Source organism: Grosmannia clavigera (assembly GCF_000143105.1).
Source record: "Grosmannia clavigera kw1407 unplaced genomic scaffold GCSC_97, whole genome shotgun sequence".
NCBI lineage: Eukaryota > Fungi > Ascomycota > Sordariomycetes > Ophiostomatales > Ophiostomataceae > Leptographium > Leptographium clavigerum.
In genome coordinates this window covers 1,960,569-1,973,173 of record NW_014040560.1, presented here as the reverse complement: position 1 = coordinate 1,973,173, position 12,605 = coordinate 1,960,569, and the positions used below count along the sequence as shown (strand labels likewise).

At 56.6% G+C, this 12,605-nt stretch overlaps 5 protein-coding genes across 5 annotated transcripts; 3 read left to right on the top strand and 2 right to left on the bottom strand.

Annotated features, from left to right (window-relative positions):
- Positions 1-517: 517 nt before the first annotated feature.
- CMQ_4709 (nucleoside transporter family) lies at positions 518-2,228 on the top strand (the record flags this gene model as incomplete). The annotated part of the gene is made up of 4 exons (XM_014312865.1): positions 518-919; positions 980-1,203; positions 1,267-2,089; positions 2,145-2,228. 4 exons carry the CDS (start codon positions 518-520, stop codon positions 2,226-2,228), a joined length of 1,533 nt encoding a protein of 510 aa, XP_014168340.1.
- A 135-nt stretch (positions 2,229-2,363) lies between these two features.
- CMQ_4460 (glucose-methanol-choline oxidoreductase) lies at positions 2,364-4,370 on the bottom strand (the record flags this gene model as incomplete). Its single annotated transcript, XM_014312616.1, has 5 exons — positions 2,364-3,657; positions 3,717-3,796; positions 3,858-3,972; positions 4,021-4,258; positions 4,316-4,370. 5 exons carry the CDS (start codon positions 4,368-4,370, stop codon positions 2,364-2,366), a joined length of 1,782 nt encoding a protein of 593 aa, XP_014168091.1.
- A 373-nt stretch (positions 4,371-4,743) lies between these two features.
- On the top strand, positions 4,744-6,310 carry CMQ_4670 (aldehyde dehydrogenase; the record flags this gene model as incomplete). The annotated part of the gene is made up of 3 exons (XM_014312826.1): positions 4,744-4,884; positions 4,951-5,171; positions 5,230-6,310. 3 exons carry the CDS (start codon positions 4,744-4,746, stop codon positions 6,308-6,310), a joined length of 1,443 nt encoding a protein of 480 aa, XP_014168301.1.
- A 98-nt stretch (positions 6,311-6,408) lies between these two features.
- CMQ_4748 (siderochrome-iron transporter) lies at positions 6,409-8,130 on the bottom strand (the record flags this gene model as incomplete). The annotated part of the gene is made up of 1 exon (XM_014312904.1): positions 6,409-8,130. One exon carries the CDS (start codon positions 8,128-8,130, stop codon positions 6,409-6,411), a length of 1,722 nt encoding a protein of 573 aa, XP_014168379.1.
- A 2,722-nt stretch (positions 8,131-10,852) lies between these two features.
- On the top strand, positions 10,853-11,300 carry CMQ_4543 (uncharacterized protein; the record flags this gene model as incomplete). Its single annotated transcript, XM_014312699.1, has 2 exons — positions 10,853-11,140; positions 11,217-11,300. The coding sequence occupies 2 exons, from the start codon at positions 10,853-10,855 to the stop codon at positions 11,298-11,300; spliced, it is 372 nt and encodes a 123-aa protein (XP_014168174.1).
- Between the last annotated feature and the right edge of the window lie 1,305 nt (positions 11,301-12,605).

Here is a 12,605-nt window from a genome sequence, read left to right as displayed (position 1 = left end):
GGGTTCAAGACATTTTTGAGTCGTTGAAGAAACTGCAAACAGCCAATTTTATAGATTACAGATTTCCGGATTCGAATGGTCCTACAAAAATTCGGAAATGGGCATTGGCCAAGTATCAGTTTGCTTGCCGGTGTGGGAGGGTTTGTCTGCGTACATATCTTGTCTGACAGCTTGCGATCAAGCTACTGGGATGCATTATCTTCTTACCCCACTATTGTCTGACAATTTGCCTATGTGACAAGGTAGACTGTTGGATACTGGCTTCTTTATCTTGTTTCGTAACGTTTTGACATTTGCGCTGTTTGGTCGATCTTTATCTTCCCACTCTTGAGCGCGATAAAATTGCATTCAAGGTAGTATGGCACCCTTATCTGCTTAGATTGCATGCGGTTTGCATGTTGACAAATGCGGTGGCCTTTGCTAGATTTTATCTACGTCTGCACTGAACATCACGCATGACTTCGACTCAAGCTGGAAGCGACCGCCTCTGCAGAATCGCTGCCCCCAACGCGTCGCCATGTCGTCGCCATCGATCAAGATCAGCTCGCTGCAGGAGAAGACGGTCCTAGAAAGCCACTCGGCGGAGAGCGGCGAGACCGAGGTGCCTGAGGACAATAGACGGGCACGCAAGTACTGGAAGCAGATGGCTGAGTCCAATTGGGTCGAGCTGCGCGGCATCCAGCGGGTGACGCCGGAAGAACAGCAGCTGCACGGCCGGCCGAACTATATGCAGATGGTGCTGCTGTGGTTCTCGGCCAATCTGACAGCCAACAACATTGCGCTCGGCTTCCTTGGCCCCATCGCCTACGGGCTCTCATTCACCGACGCGGCGCTCTGCTGCGTATTCGGCACGATGCTTGGCTGTGCCGGAACCGGCATCATGAGCACCTGGGGTCCCACTTCTGGGCTGCGGACCATGGTTCGTTGCACGGTCGTCTATCCGTCTTGTTCTTCTCACAGAGACTGACGAGCGGCTTAGATCTTTGCACGCTACACAATGGGCTGGTGGCCAAGCCGGATCTGCGTGCTGCTCAACATTGTCATCATGCTGGGCTACGGCATGATCGACTCTGTGGTCGGCGGGCAGATCCTGTCAGCAGTGGCGGACAACAACCTCAGTGTCGTGTGCGGCATCATCATCACGGCCGTGATCACCTGGGTTGTCACAGTGCTAGGCCTCCCTATTTTCCACATTTACGAGCGGTGAGTGGCTGCGATATCCAGCACCTGGAAGCACCCGGGAGTATAGTGCTAACAAGCATTCAGATATGCTTGGGCTCCGCAGCTGGCCGTCGTGTTCATCCTCGTCGGCGTGGCCGGGGCCAATTTCGACACGTCCTATAGCTCATCGGGCAACCGCGAGACGATCAATGCCAACCGGCTCTCGTTCTTGGCGCTGTGCATGTCGGCCTCGGTGGCGTGGTCTCCGGTCGGCGGCGACTACTATGTCTACTATCCGGCCAAGACATCGATGGTGCTCACGTTTCTGCTGACGTGGCTGGGTGAGACGCTGTCGACTGCGTTTGTATACCTCGTCGGCTGTGGCCTGGGCTCCGGCACGTACTCGAATCCAACGTGGGCGGCCAACTATGACATCTCGTCGGGATCGCTGCTCGTGGGCGCGTTCGAGCCACTGGGCCGGTTTGGCAAGTTCTGCGGTGTCATCCTGGCGCTCGGCGTGATCGCCAACAATGTTCCCGGAACGTACTCTGCGGCTTTGGGGTTCCAGTGCCTGGGCAGCTGGCCGGCACGCGTGCCACGGTTTGCGTGGAACACATTTGGCGTCATCATCTACACCATTTGCGCGGCTGTGGGGCGCAATCACCTGTACGACATCTTTGAGGACTTTTTGGCCCTCATGGGCTACTGGGTCACCATCTGGATCACCCTCACGCTCGAGGACACGCTCCTCTTTCGCCGCGGCTGGACCAACTTTGAGTGGGACGACTGGAACACACAGAGCAAGCTGCCCGTCGGCCTCGCTGCTTTGGCTTCCTTCTGCATTGGCTGGGTCGGCTCCGTTCTTTGCATGGATCAGGTCTACTTTATCGGGCCGCTGTCGAGAAAGATCGGTGACTACGGTGCAGACGTAAGTCCCATTGTGTTTTCCTGTCTTCAACGCTATGCTGACGTAATCCCCCTAGTTGGGCATATTTGCCGGTGTAGGGTTTGCCGGAATTGCCTACCCCATCCTTCGGGTCCTAGAGTTGCGAGTACTAAAGCGATGAGAGAGCCTTGGACCAGGGTGGCTCGTGTATGTCTTAAGCTGTCATTTCGTTGTCGTTGTATATACCAATTTAGAGAAGATTTACATAGGATACATTCACATCAGATATCAGTCGTACACACACACACACGCATTCCTACAGTCTTGCCAGCTTCGGCGCACGCAGGGCGTCAGCGACGATGACCTCTGCACAGCGTATGCCAATGAGGTAGGCGTTGACCTGGGTATGGTTGCAGGTGAGGACGGGGCAGACGCTCATATCGGCGACGCGGAGGCCGCTGAGGCCGACGACCCTAAAGTCGCTGGTCACGACGGTGCGCGGGTCATCCTTGGGGCCCATGACACAGGAGCCCATGCTGTGGAAGCCCTGGCTGAGGTTCTGGCGGACGAAGGTGGTGATATCGGCCTCGGACTCGGAGGCGGGCAGCAGCAAGGGCGCACGGATGATGCCGGCGAGAGCGGGCGTTTTGGCGACGCGGAGGATCTCGCGCACGGTCTCGATGGCGACGCGCATGTCCAGCTCGTGCTCGGCGTAGTGAGGATCGACGACGGGGAGGTCGCGGGGGTCGCGACTGCGCAACGTGAGCGAGCCCTCGGAGAGGCAGTTCTGGCAGAGGCCCTCGATCGCGAGCACGTTCGCGTCGGGCGGACAGGGTCCATCATAGAAGAGCGGACCCGAGTGCAGCCAAATTTCGGTGCTGGGCCGGCTAGGCTCAGCCAGGAACTGCTGCACGGCAGTGTCGGCACGGCCGAGCTCGGCTGACTGGAGCACGGCCGGCAACCGGGGAAACGACACCGCCGCACTGACGCCGTAGATGGCCAGCGGACCTGTCTTGGAGGCTGCGTACTCGGCCTTGGCGGCTGCCAGCTTGGCCGGTGACCGCAGCACCTCGTTGTGCCCGCCAATGGACGGCTCAATCACGTACTCGCACGCAAAGGCCGAGTGGTCGCGGATGTGCTGGCCGACGGGTGCCAAATCTGCCACTACCGGAATGTCGAGCCTGGCCAAATCGGCTGCCGGACCCACGCCCGACAGCAGCAGCAGCTGGGCCGACTGGAACGTTCCCCCGGACACGATCACGTCGGAGCGCGACGATACCGTCACCGTCTGCTGCTTCTCGGCTGCCGTGGTCGCTCTCGCCAGTACAATCTCCACGCCGACTGCTCTCGTGTCCTCAAACAGCACGCGGGAGCACAGGCTGCTCGTCAGGATCGTCAGGTTCGGCAAGGCCTGGCGGCGCTGCTCGTTCAGGTAGGCCGTCGTGCTGGTCACGCGCACGCCATCCTGGGCCGAGAACTGCACGACCGAGTAGCCCAGCGCGTCGCCGTCGTTGTGGTCCAGGTTCCGCTCGTATCCGGCCTGCTCAAACGCGTCCAGACAGTACGGCACAATCGGCAGCCAGGTGGCGCCGTAGGAAACGCCTACGGGTCTATGCAGAGACTGTCAGCACGACCGCAAAGAGCACGTTTGCCAATCGGACTGCCTTACCCTCCCTTTCCGTGCACGCCCGGTGTCGGCTGCACATACTTCTCCATACCGGCAGGACAGCGGGAGTCAAAGTCTTCCATCTATGCGAGTTAGTCTTCTCGCTGCTGCATCTTCGCACTGCAGAGACCGAGCAGGACTTACGGCCTTGAACACCGTCTTCACATTGTCCCAGGCCCACCACGGGTCACCGGCCATCGCGGCCCAGGCATCCCAGTCAGCCTTGGGACCTTTGACCCAGCCGAGAAAGTTGTTTGCCCTGAACGGGTCAAAAATTGTTTTCTCCCTTCTTTTTTTTGGTACTTACGAGCAACCTCCCAGCCCTCGTCCGCGAGGGTAGATGATCTCTCGGCCTCCCAGTGCTGTCTGCGGTGCCGTCTTGTACAGCCAGTTGCCCTCCTTGCTCATAAACTTCGGTTTAGTAAGTCCAGGCACCAGGTTGTCGGGATCTGCTGAGTCATCAGGCCCGGCCTCGACTACCAGCACGCTGCAGTCTGGTAGCTGCTGGGCCAAGATGGAGGCAATGATGCATCCCGAGGTGCCGCCTGCATCTGGTCAGCATGCTTTCGAGCCCCTCAGTCGCAGCACATCAGGGAACGGACCGCCTGCGACAATGTAGTCAAATGTCTTGCCGTTAACTGCGGAAAAGGCGTCCATCTTTGCTTATCAGTGGCTTGTCCTCCCAACAGTTTGACAGCTCGTCAGCGGCCCTAGGTAGCTTTATCAATCACAGCAACCGTTCTCCACCGAGAGACGGAACCCCACTTTATCTCGCCCGGCCTGGATACTCACGGTGAAGATGGCGAACTTACTAGGCTCAGCCGCTATCACCATAGCGGCAGATAAAGAAGCACTGGCATCTCCCCCGTTGTCCCACTCTTGCCCTAATGCCACGCCCGACGGCCGACGGCCGATTCCGGCAGTCTTATCACCCTTGTGCACCAGAGTCAAATATACCCAGCTCGCCTTCGCGTGGATCGAACGGAACAGCAACACGTCAGACCATCAGACCAGACCATCCGACTTCAGAATGGCGCTAGTAATACCAGACACGGCTGCGGCCACGATTGCCGCCCAGTACGACGAGGTAGCCGCGTCCTATGCCGCCAGAAAGACCATACCCATTGAGTTTCGCAAGCAGCAGCTGAGGCAGTTCTGGAAGCTTGCTGACGTAAGCAGTCCTCCCTACCATGTTGCAGAAGTTATATCGCCCCACCTGCTTACACGGCAAACCTAGGATCATGAGGAGTACCTGCGCGAATGCCTGTACAAGGACCTGGGAAAGCCCAAGGTTGAGGCGCAGGGTACTGAGGTCGGCCTCTTCAAAAATGAGATCTGCTACCTGCTCGACAACATGGACAAGTATCTGGCCCCGGAAACGGTCTATGTGCCGCCAGCGTACCAGGGCCTCAACCCGACTATTGTGCGGCAGCCCAAGGGCGTTGTCCTTGTGATCGGGTACGTGGACGCGGGCGATGACCTGATGGCCTGGCACACAAGCTGACTACCGATACAGCGCATGGAACTACCCCTTCTTCCTGACGGCAGCGCCTTTTCTGGGTGCCATCGTAGCGGGCTGCACCGGCCTCATGAAGCCGCCCGAGCTGGCCCCATACACGGCGCAGGCGATGGCAGAGCTGGTGCCCAAGTACCTGGACACGTCGTGCTACCAGATCGTCAACGGCGCGGCGGCCACGGCCACGGCACTGCTGACGCACCGGTGGAACCACATTTTCTACACGGGAGGCTCGCGTGTGGGTACCATTGTGGCCATGGCGGCCGTCAAGAACCACACGCCGTACACGCTCGAGATGGGCGGTAAGTGTCCGGTGATCGTGACGCCGCGAGCCGACATCGCCCTGTCCGCCCGCCGCGTTGCCTGGGGCAAGTTTGCGTGCGCCGGCCAGACTTGCGTGGCCCCAGACTACGCCCTCGTGCATGAGGATGTGTATGATGCGTTCATCAAGGCCATCTGCGCGTCTGCCCAGAACTTCTTCCAGGGCCGGCCCAAGGAAGACGGCCGCATGGGCCGCATCGTCAACACGGCGCACTGGGACCGCATCATGAAGCAGTTGCGCGCCACCAAGGGCCGCTTCGTGTGCGGTGGTATCGAAAGCGCCGACCGAGACGACCGCTATGTGCCACCCACGATCGTGGCTGACGTCACTGTCGAGGACGCGCTGCTGGCCGACGAGATCTTCGGGCCCATCCTGCCGGTTCTCAAGTACAAGACGCCTGAGGAGGCCTGCCGGACGATCAACAGCATCATGGACGAGCCTCTGGGCCTCTACGTGATGAGCGAAGACCGTGCCGACATGGACTGGTTCGTCGACCACACCAAGTCTGGCGATGCCGTTCACAACGACACCATGACCCAGATCGCCGTGCCGCTGCTCCCCTTTGGTGGCGTCGGTGCTAGCGGACTCGGTTCCTACCATGGAAAGGCCAGCGTCGACACCTTTAGTCACCAGCGAAGCGTCGTGTATGTGCCAAAGGAGGCTGAGGCTGCCATCGAGTGGCGGTATCCGGACGGCGACCAGAAGCTCAAGTATGAGGCGGTCAAGGCGTCTGAAGAGAAGCTCCCGACGGGCCTGTAAGAATATCTGACTGTGTGTTTTGTGTATGTACATTGTGATTGGGCTGTGAGACTAGAGACTTGATTATGAATTGGGATCCCCCCCTACTGGAAAAATACTCATTCCTTAGCCTCCCCCGCCACGTTCTGCTCGTCGTTGAGCTTGGGATCCCTCAGGGCAAAGGCAAATCCGATGAGCGGCACGCAGAGGCAGATGCCGGTGATGCAGAGGAGCCGCTGTGTGTGCTGGTAGGCACCGATGATGGCCGTCCGCTCAGGTGTGCCGAGGGGATACATAGCAGCACTCGTAAATGGGTCGCCGTACGTTGTGGCGGCCAGGGTGGCATTGATCGAGGCAAGCCGCTTCTCCAGCTCTCCGGGCAGCACCTGGGTCCAGATGGCACCCGAGACGGTGTTTCCAAATGCGGAGCCGATGTTATAGGTGGCGAGGTAGAGGCCGGTGATGACGGCCACATGCTCGTGCCTGACGGCAGCCTGGATTGATGCCTGCGCTGGGTAGGGAAACATGCCGCCAGCAATGCCGAGTAGAACTTCGGCTCCGATGACGCCAGAACGACCAGCCGAAGAGGGCGAACCACGATAGTGGATTAGCAGGCCAAAGGCGACCATGAAGAGGGCGGTGCCGACAATGATGAATACCTTGAGGTGGCGGACCTTGAAGACAACGAGGCCGAGGAGGAAGCCGGTGATGACACTGCAAAAAGAGTAGAGCGACGTGACGCGAGTGGCGCCCGTGATGCTAAAGTCAAAGGCCACCACGAGCATAGTGTAGAGAAAGTCACCCTGCAGGTACCAGGCGAAGTCGAGGAGGAAGGCAATGGCCAGAGCACTCCAGACGGCGCGATCCTTGACGAGGGCGAATGGGACGAGAGGTTGGCGGGCCTTGAGCTCCCAGGCGACAAAGACGGGCACACAAAGGATGCCGACGACGAGCGGTGCGATCACGTGAGCGGTCTTCCACTTGGACGACACGCCGCCGGCAATGGTCAGTGGCGTGAGGATGAGGGCGAAGACGGCGATGAGGAGGATGATGCCGATGACGTCGAGCTGCCAGAAGAGATCCACCGAGAGCCTGCTGCGGCCGGTAGGCGTGGAGCCGTCGACGCCGAGACGGCCGGCCTTCTTGGCCCGACGGCCGACGACGAGGAGGCTAGCGATCAGCGGCAGCGCGCAGACGGGATAGATGATGCACCACATGCCGATGCCCCACTGCCAGGTGGTGACGCCGAGCACGGCGGCCGTGATGTCGCCGCTGACCCAGGTGTTGATGATGAAGGGTAGGGCCGGAACGTAGCTGAAGAGCAGACGGGCGCGGGTCGACGTGATGTCGGCGATGACGACCTGAAGCAGGAGGATGATCATGGTGTAGCCGACCTGGTAGAGCACGGCGCCGCCGGCAAACGTCTGCACGTTGTGGGCCACTGCCTCGACGATCGTGCCCAGGACGTAAAAGAAGACAGACAGGCAGATCAGCTCGACGCGGCCAAAGACGTCGGCGATCTTGCCGGCCGTCGGCTGGGCAGCCGCTGCAATGACCGCCCGCAGCACGTTGATCGTCGAGAGCAGCGAGTGGCTCGCGTACGAGGCCGTCGCGTAGGTCTGGTACGTGTAGCGCACCGTGCCGTCCAGCCCGTAGGCGTAGGCGACCAGGAAGACGCCCAGGAAGATGAACACCCGGTCGGTCTGCGTCATCACCGACGACAGTGCTTCGATTCGTGCCACGCCCGCAGACTCTCCCGTCTCCGGCAGCGCCGACACAAACACCTGCCGCTGCCGCTCGGCCGCCTCGTCGGCCTTTTCACCTTCCGTATGGGAAGACATCAGAATGGTGTCGTGGGTAAGCAGAGGTACGAAGGCAAGCAGCGCAGGGGTGAGCAGCTTGACAGAATGGATCTACGAGTTTGGGCAGCCCAGAACAGAGCAGCTGCAGCTCCTTATATGTCCCCGTCCCTCCTCTCCGATCAGGGTACTATATGTGCACGTGTGCAAGACGTATACCGGCCGAAGGTTGATAATAGGACCTGATAAAAAACAGGCTAGCATGGGACTCCCCAGGCCAATAGCTTGGCTACCAAGTGTAAAAATACCGCAACCTGTTGTTCTCCAACTGCTCTTCCGAGTGGTTCTCGCGGTATATGCGGCCATCCCAAATCGTGCTTCTTCGTATAGTATGCGTATCAAATTGGTGTATAGCCCCCGTCGTGTCTTGCACAATGCTCTGATTACAGCCATGCTTGAGGTCCTGCGGTTTACTGCGAGCAAGGGATGACCTCTCTCTTCCGATTATCACGAGGAAATCCAATACGCCAAGACAGGATGTGACGAGCCAAGACCGAGAAAACTCTTCACTCTGTGTTAGTCTTGCCTCCTCTTCTAGGATTCGACGAAGAACCAATACAATATGCATTTCTGCCCCGCCCCCATGGACACCTTCCCCGTCTTCATTCCATGGTACTGCCATTTACATAACCGCCTGCATGTGTCGGCATCAGCCTGACTCCGCATCAGTCATAGCTGGGATTATTGGTGTCTGGGCGGGCTGTTATCTGCGTGATTATGAGCAAGATAAGATCATCTCGCTTTTCAACACGTACGAATACATCAATTCAATGTTACTATAACCTGTAATTATCATAGCCATCTACCGCGGAGGGTGGCACCGCGCCGATATCGTCCCTGTCTTCTGAGGTTGTCGGCAGCCCAGTCGTGCCGCCACAAAAGCCAAGACGGACTTAGACACAGGCCTATAAAGTGCACCCATCTCTGCTCTCCTTTTGCTCGGTTACCACGGCATGCGTGGCTCCTGCATTTGTAGCCACTTACCAGTCGAATCCTATTGTATTTTTTTTTATGACCACGCCGATGCGTCCTCGTTGGCAAAAGTCAGGCCGCGGAACGAGAGTGGTATGATTTTTGTCGACTACGTCTTCTGAACCCCTATGCTCTACTGAGTACTCCGTAAGAAATTTACGCCCTGCATGCAATAAGCGGGTCAGTGCGAAATGTCGCTTGGCAGTGTCACATGCATGTCACGTGCACACAACCTGCTGTCATCGCAATCAACGAGACGAAAGAAGGAAAAATTGAGCTTAAAAGACTTTTGCCTGTCGGAATACCATCATGATAATCACTCATATCATAATCGCCACACGCGCTTATCACGTCATGTGCCGCCCGTCCGAGTCCGTGGAAGCAGACCACCCTAAAAGATAGCAACAGGGGTCAACAATGACAGAAAGGATCAATTTACGACGCCCGCCATGGAACTAATTTGGGTTAAAAGAAAGAACACCGCCTCCTGGGTCCAGAGAATAAAGAAGCGATGAGATCCTGACAGCCGGATCCCATCAGCGCCATCAGCGCCATCAGCCCTTCTGTTGGCAACTTTGCTGCAGAAAGGACCCGTCAGCTCAATCGCACAGGCGCTAATCCGGCTCGCTAAACCGGTTTTGACCTGCTCAGCGCCTGTTCTCGGAGGCTAAGGGCTCCTGTTTCGCCACAGCGCCAGCCCAATACGGCATGTATACCTGGAAATACCTGTATGTCCCGCACCCACTGGCAGCTTCTGGCGTCGCCGTCATGTTCCCAGCTCGTTCTCATCTCGATCTCCTGCCTTGCTTTTCCACCTGGCTTTTCCAGCTGTCTCTCTCTGCCTTGCGGACCGACCGACACGGCCGGCAATCGTGTCAGTCGCCTCGTGTCTTGCGTAGGACTCCATATATTGCATTGTCTCCTCTTTGTCGCTTATTCCTATTGTTCCGTCCCTGGTCCAGTTCCTGCTCTCTCTCTCCTCTCTTTCCCTTCCCCTCCCTATTCACTCCCCTCAGTGCTCTCCTAAACACCCAGCGGGCAGATCTGCAGATTCTCATCTCCGGTATAGTCCCTCTTCGCGCGTCTGCGCATATCACCCCCAGCAGGCCGGTGCCTGTTTACCGTTCAGAGACTCCGTACAGTAACAACACTGCGGGCACGCCTTTACGCCAATTTTGCTTCAACTCACTCTGTCATCTGGAATAGCGCATCGCAGTTGCGCCTACTCACGCATCGGGACCCGCCACTTATTCAGCAAGCAATTACTGCCTATTTCGACACCCCAAAGCCCCTGGCCGAGAGCTACCCAACCCCATTAAGTCGCCCCGCTGCTCCACCAATCGCCTGGCTTCGAACAAGTCAACAAAGCACAACACATCCTTCTCCTGTACAGCGAATTTTCTGACTATCTTGTTCTTGTTTTTCTTTTCCACGACGCACAGCAGCACGTCTCGTGTACGAATCTCAAGCGTGGCCTTGTTGTTTTTTCACCGTCAGCCGGCTCTGACGCAGGCATCTACCGCCCTTGACTGTTTTTACGGTCTTCACTGTCTCTCCCTTCCTTAACCTCCTTTTTCTTGCGTTATACCATCTCTTCAAGCTGTTTTCATTCAGCCTCGCCCATTGCGCGTCTCGCCCCCATCGCAAATTCGACGCCACAAACATCAACATATCTACAAAACGCTATCTCGATAACCCCTTTAATTTCATTATCTTCACCCCAGCTTTCAACATGCATCAAGACGCCATGAGCAGCTGCGGGTCTCGCGCGACAGGCCAGGTCATTACCGGCTGGGCCGAGAATGCCGACGACTTCAGCATGCAGAACATTGCCGACAGCCACCATTGGATGGCAGTCACCATGATTGAGGATGACGACCTCATGTTTGACAATAAGCCACTTTGCACATGGTACGAGGAAGGCCGACGACGATACAGTTCGGGAGACAACGACAACATGGTACTCTCGCCGAGCAGCTCTGTTGAGGAGGAGGAAGAGCTGCACCGCGGCAGACAACGGGTAAGACATCATTGCAGAGCTATATGGCGCAATACCGTAATCGCATTGACCTGCAAACGCGCTGACACCAAAATAGGATCGTCCGCAATACCAGAAGCCGCCAACCAAACATCACAAGACTGCAAGCAGCTCCAAGAGCGACGACAAGAGCAAGCATTGAGAACGAAGCCATGTTTCGCGTCCTAGCATCATTTGCAGCTGCAGATTTCCATCGTCCCAATTTTTCACTCCATACACGGCGTCCTCGGTCCCAGCATCGCATTGGTTGAAGGTGTCGGGAATCCATTACCATGCAGCCGTCAGAGGCAACACTTCCAAATTCATATCCACCTCGGAGTATTGTAGCAGGCAGGCCTGCACACACTCAATCGATTGTGGGAACTTGCTAGGCATCCATTAGCCTGGAAGAACTCCGCATTTTACACATGTACTGGATAAGAACGGGAATGCGTTATCATGTATGCATTATCATGTACATAAGCATTGCTTGGCCACGATGTCCCGCCTTCTCATTCGCTGGCAATCACAGCCTACTTACGGTCAGGCTGGAGTTGGCGCAGCCACGTTGGTGGAATTTGCATGTGCCTACGACGTTCTTGCCTAAGTCTTGTTTTGTCATTTGTCACACTTCTATTGGCTCTGGTCCTCTTTGCATCAGACCGCTGCGCATTTCTTAGTCACTTTCCATTTCGATGATACCACTTTTGGATTTACATGGCACTGGGCTCAATTATAGAGCAAATACATTTTTTGCCACTTCATTTGTTTTGATTGCACGATACCGAACTTTGGCAAAACAGTCACCTATGAAATAAGTCACCGAGAGTCGACCATTGAGAAAGAGCATTGGCGGCGGCTAGTGGTGTGGATGTGCTCATCTACAATGAATGACCTCTACGAGAGTTTGGGACATGACTTTAAAAACTCTTCCTACGTACATCACCTACCCGTCATAGATTGTAGTCGTCACTGTCCTTTGTAAACCCTTGTAGACAGATATACGCTTGCAGCTCAATCCTGCCACAGAGGCGAATGAAATGTCTTTGCCATGTAGCGAGTGGATTGCGTAAGTAAACGGTAATGGTCTGGCCGGCTTTTAAGCCGTTGGGTTGCCCACCAGTCTGCTTTCCTGGGCTCCGGGCCGATGCAATCAAGTTAGGTAGGGGACAAGTCATATTGGGGTAGCAAAGTCGGAGTCTCTTGCTGCTTTAAGATCCTACGTGCTCAATTTTCCCATGATGGACTTTCAAGTGGGGATGTCTCTTGTGATGAGGTGCCTGAGAAGACGGGTCTCAAGGTTGGCGACAGATGTTTCCCCTCCCCCACAACAGATCAAGCGCGGGGTGGACAGACAGCCTCAGCTCAAAAGCTCTCTGAAAGCACTTGAGACTCGGTTAAGCCCCCGAACCACAACCGTTTGCTTCGTACGGGTTATGTGTATCCCACATAGTAGTAAAAGAGAACT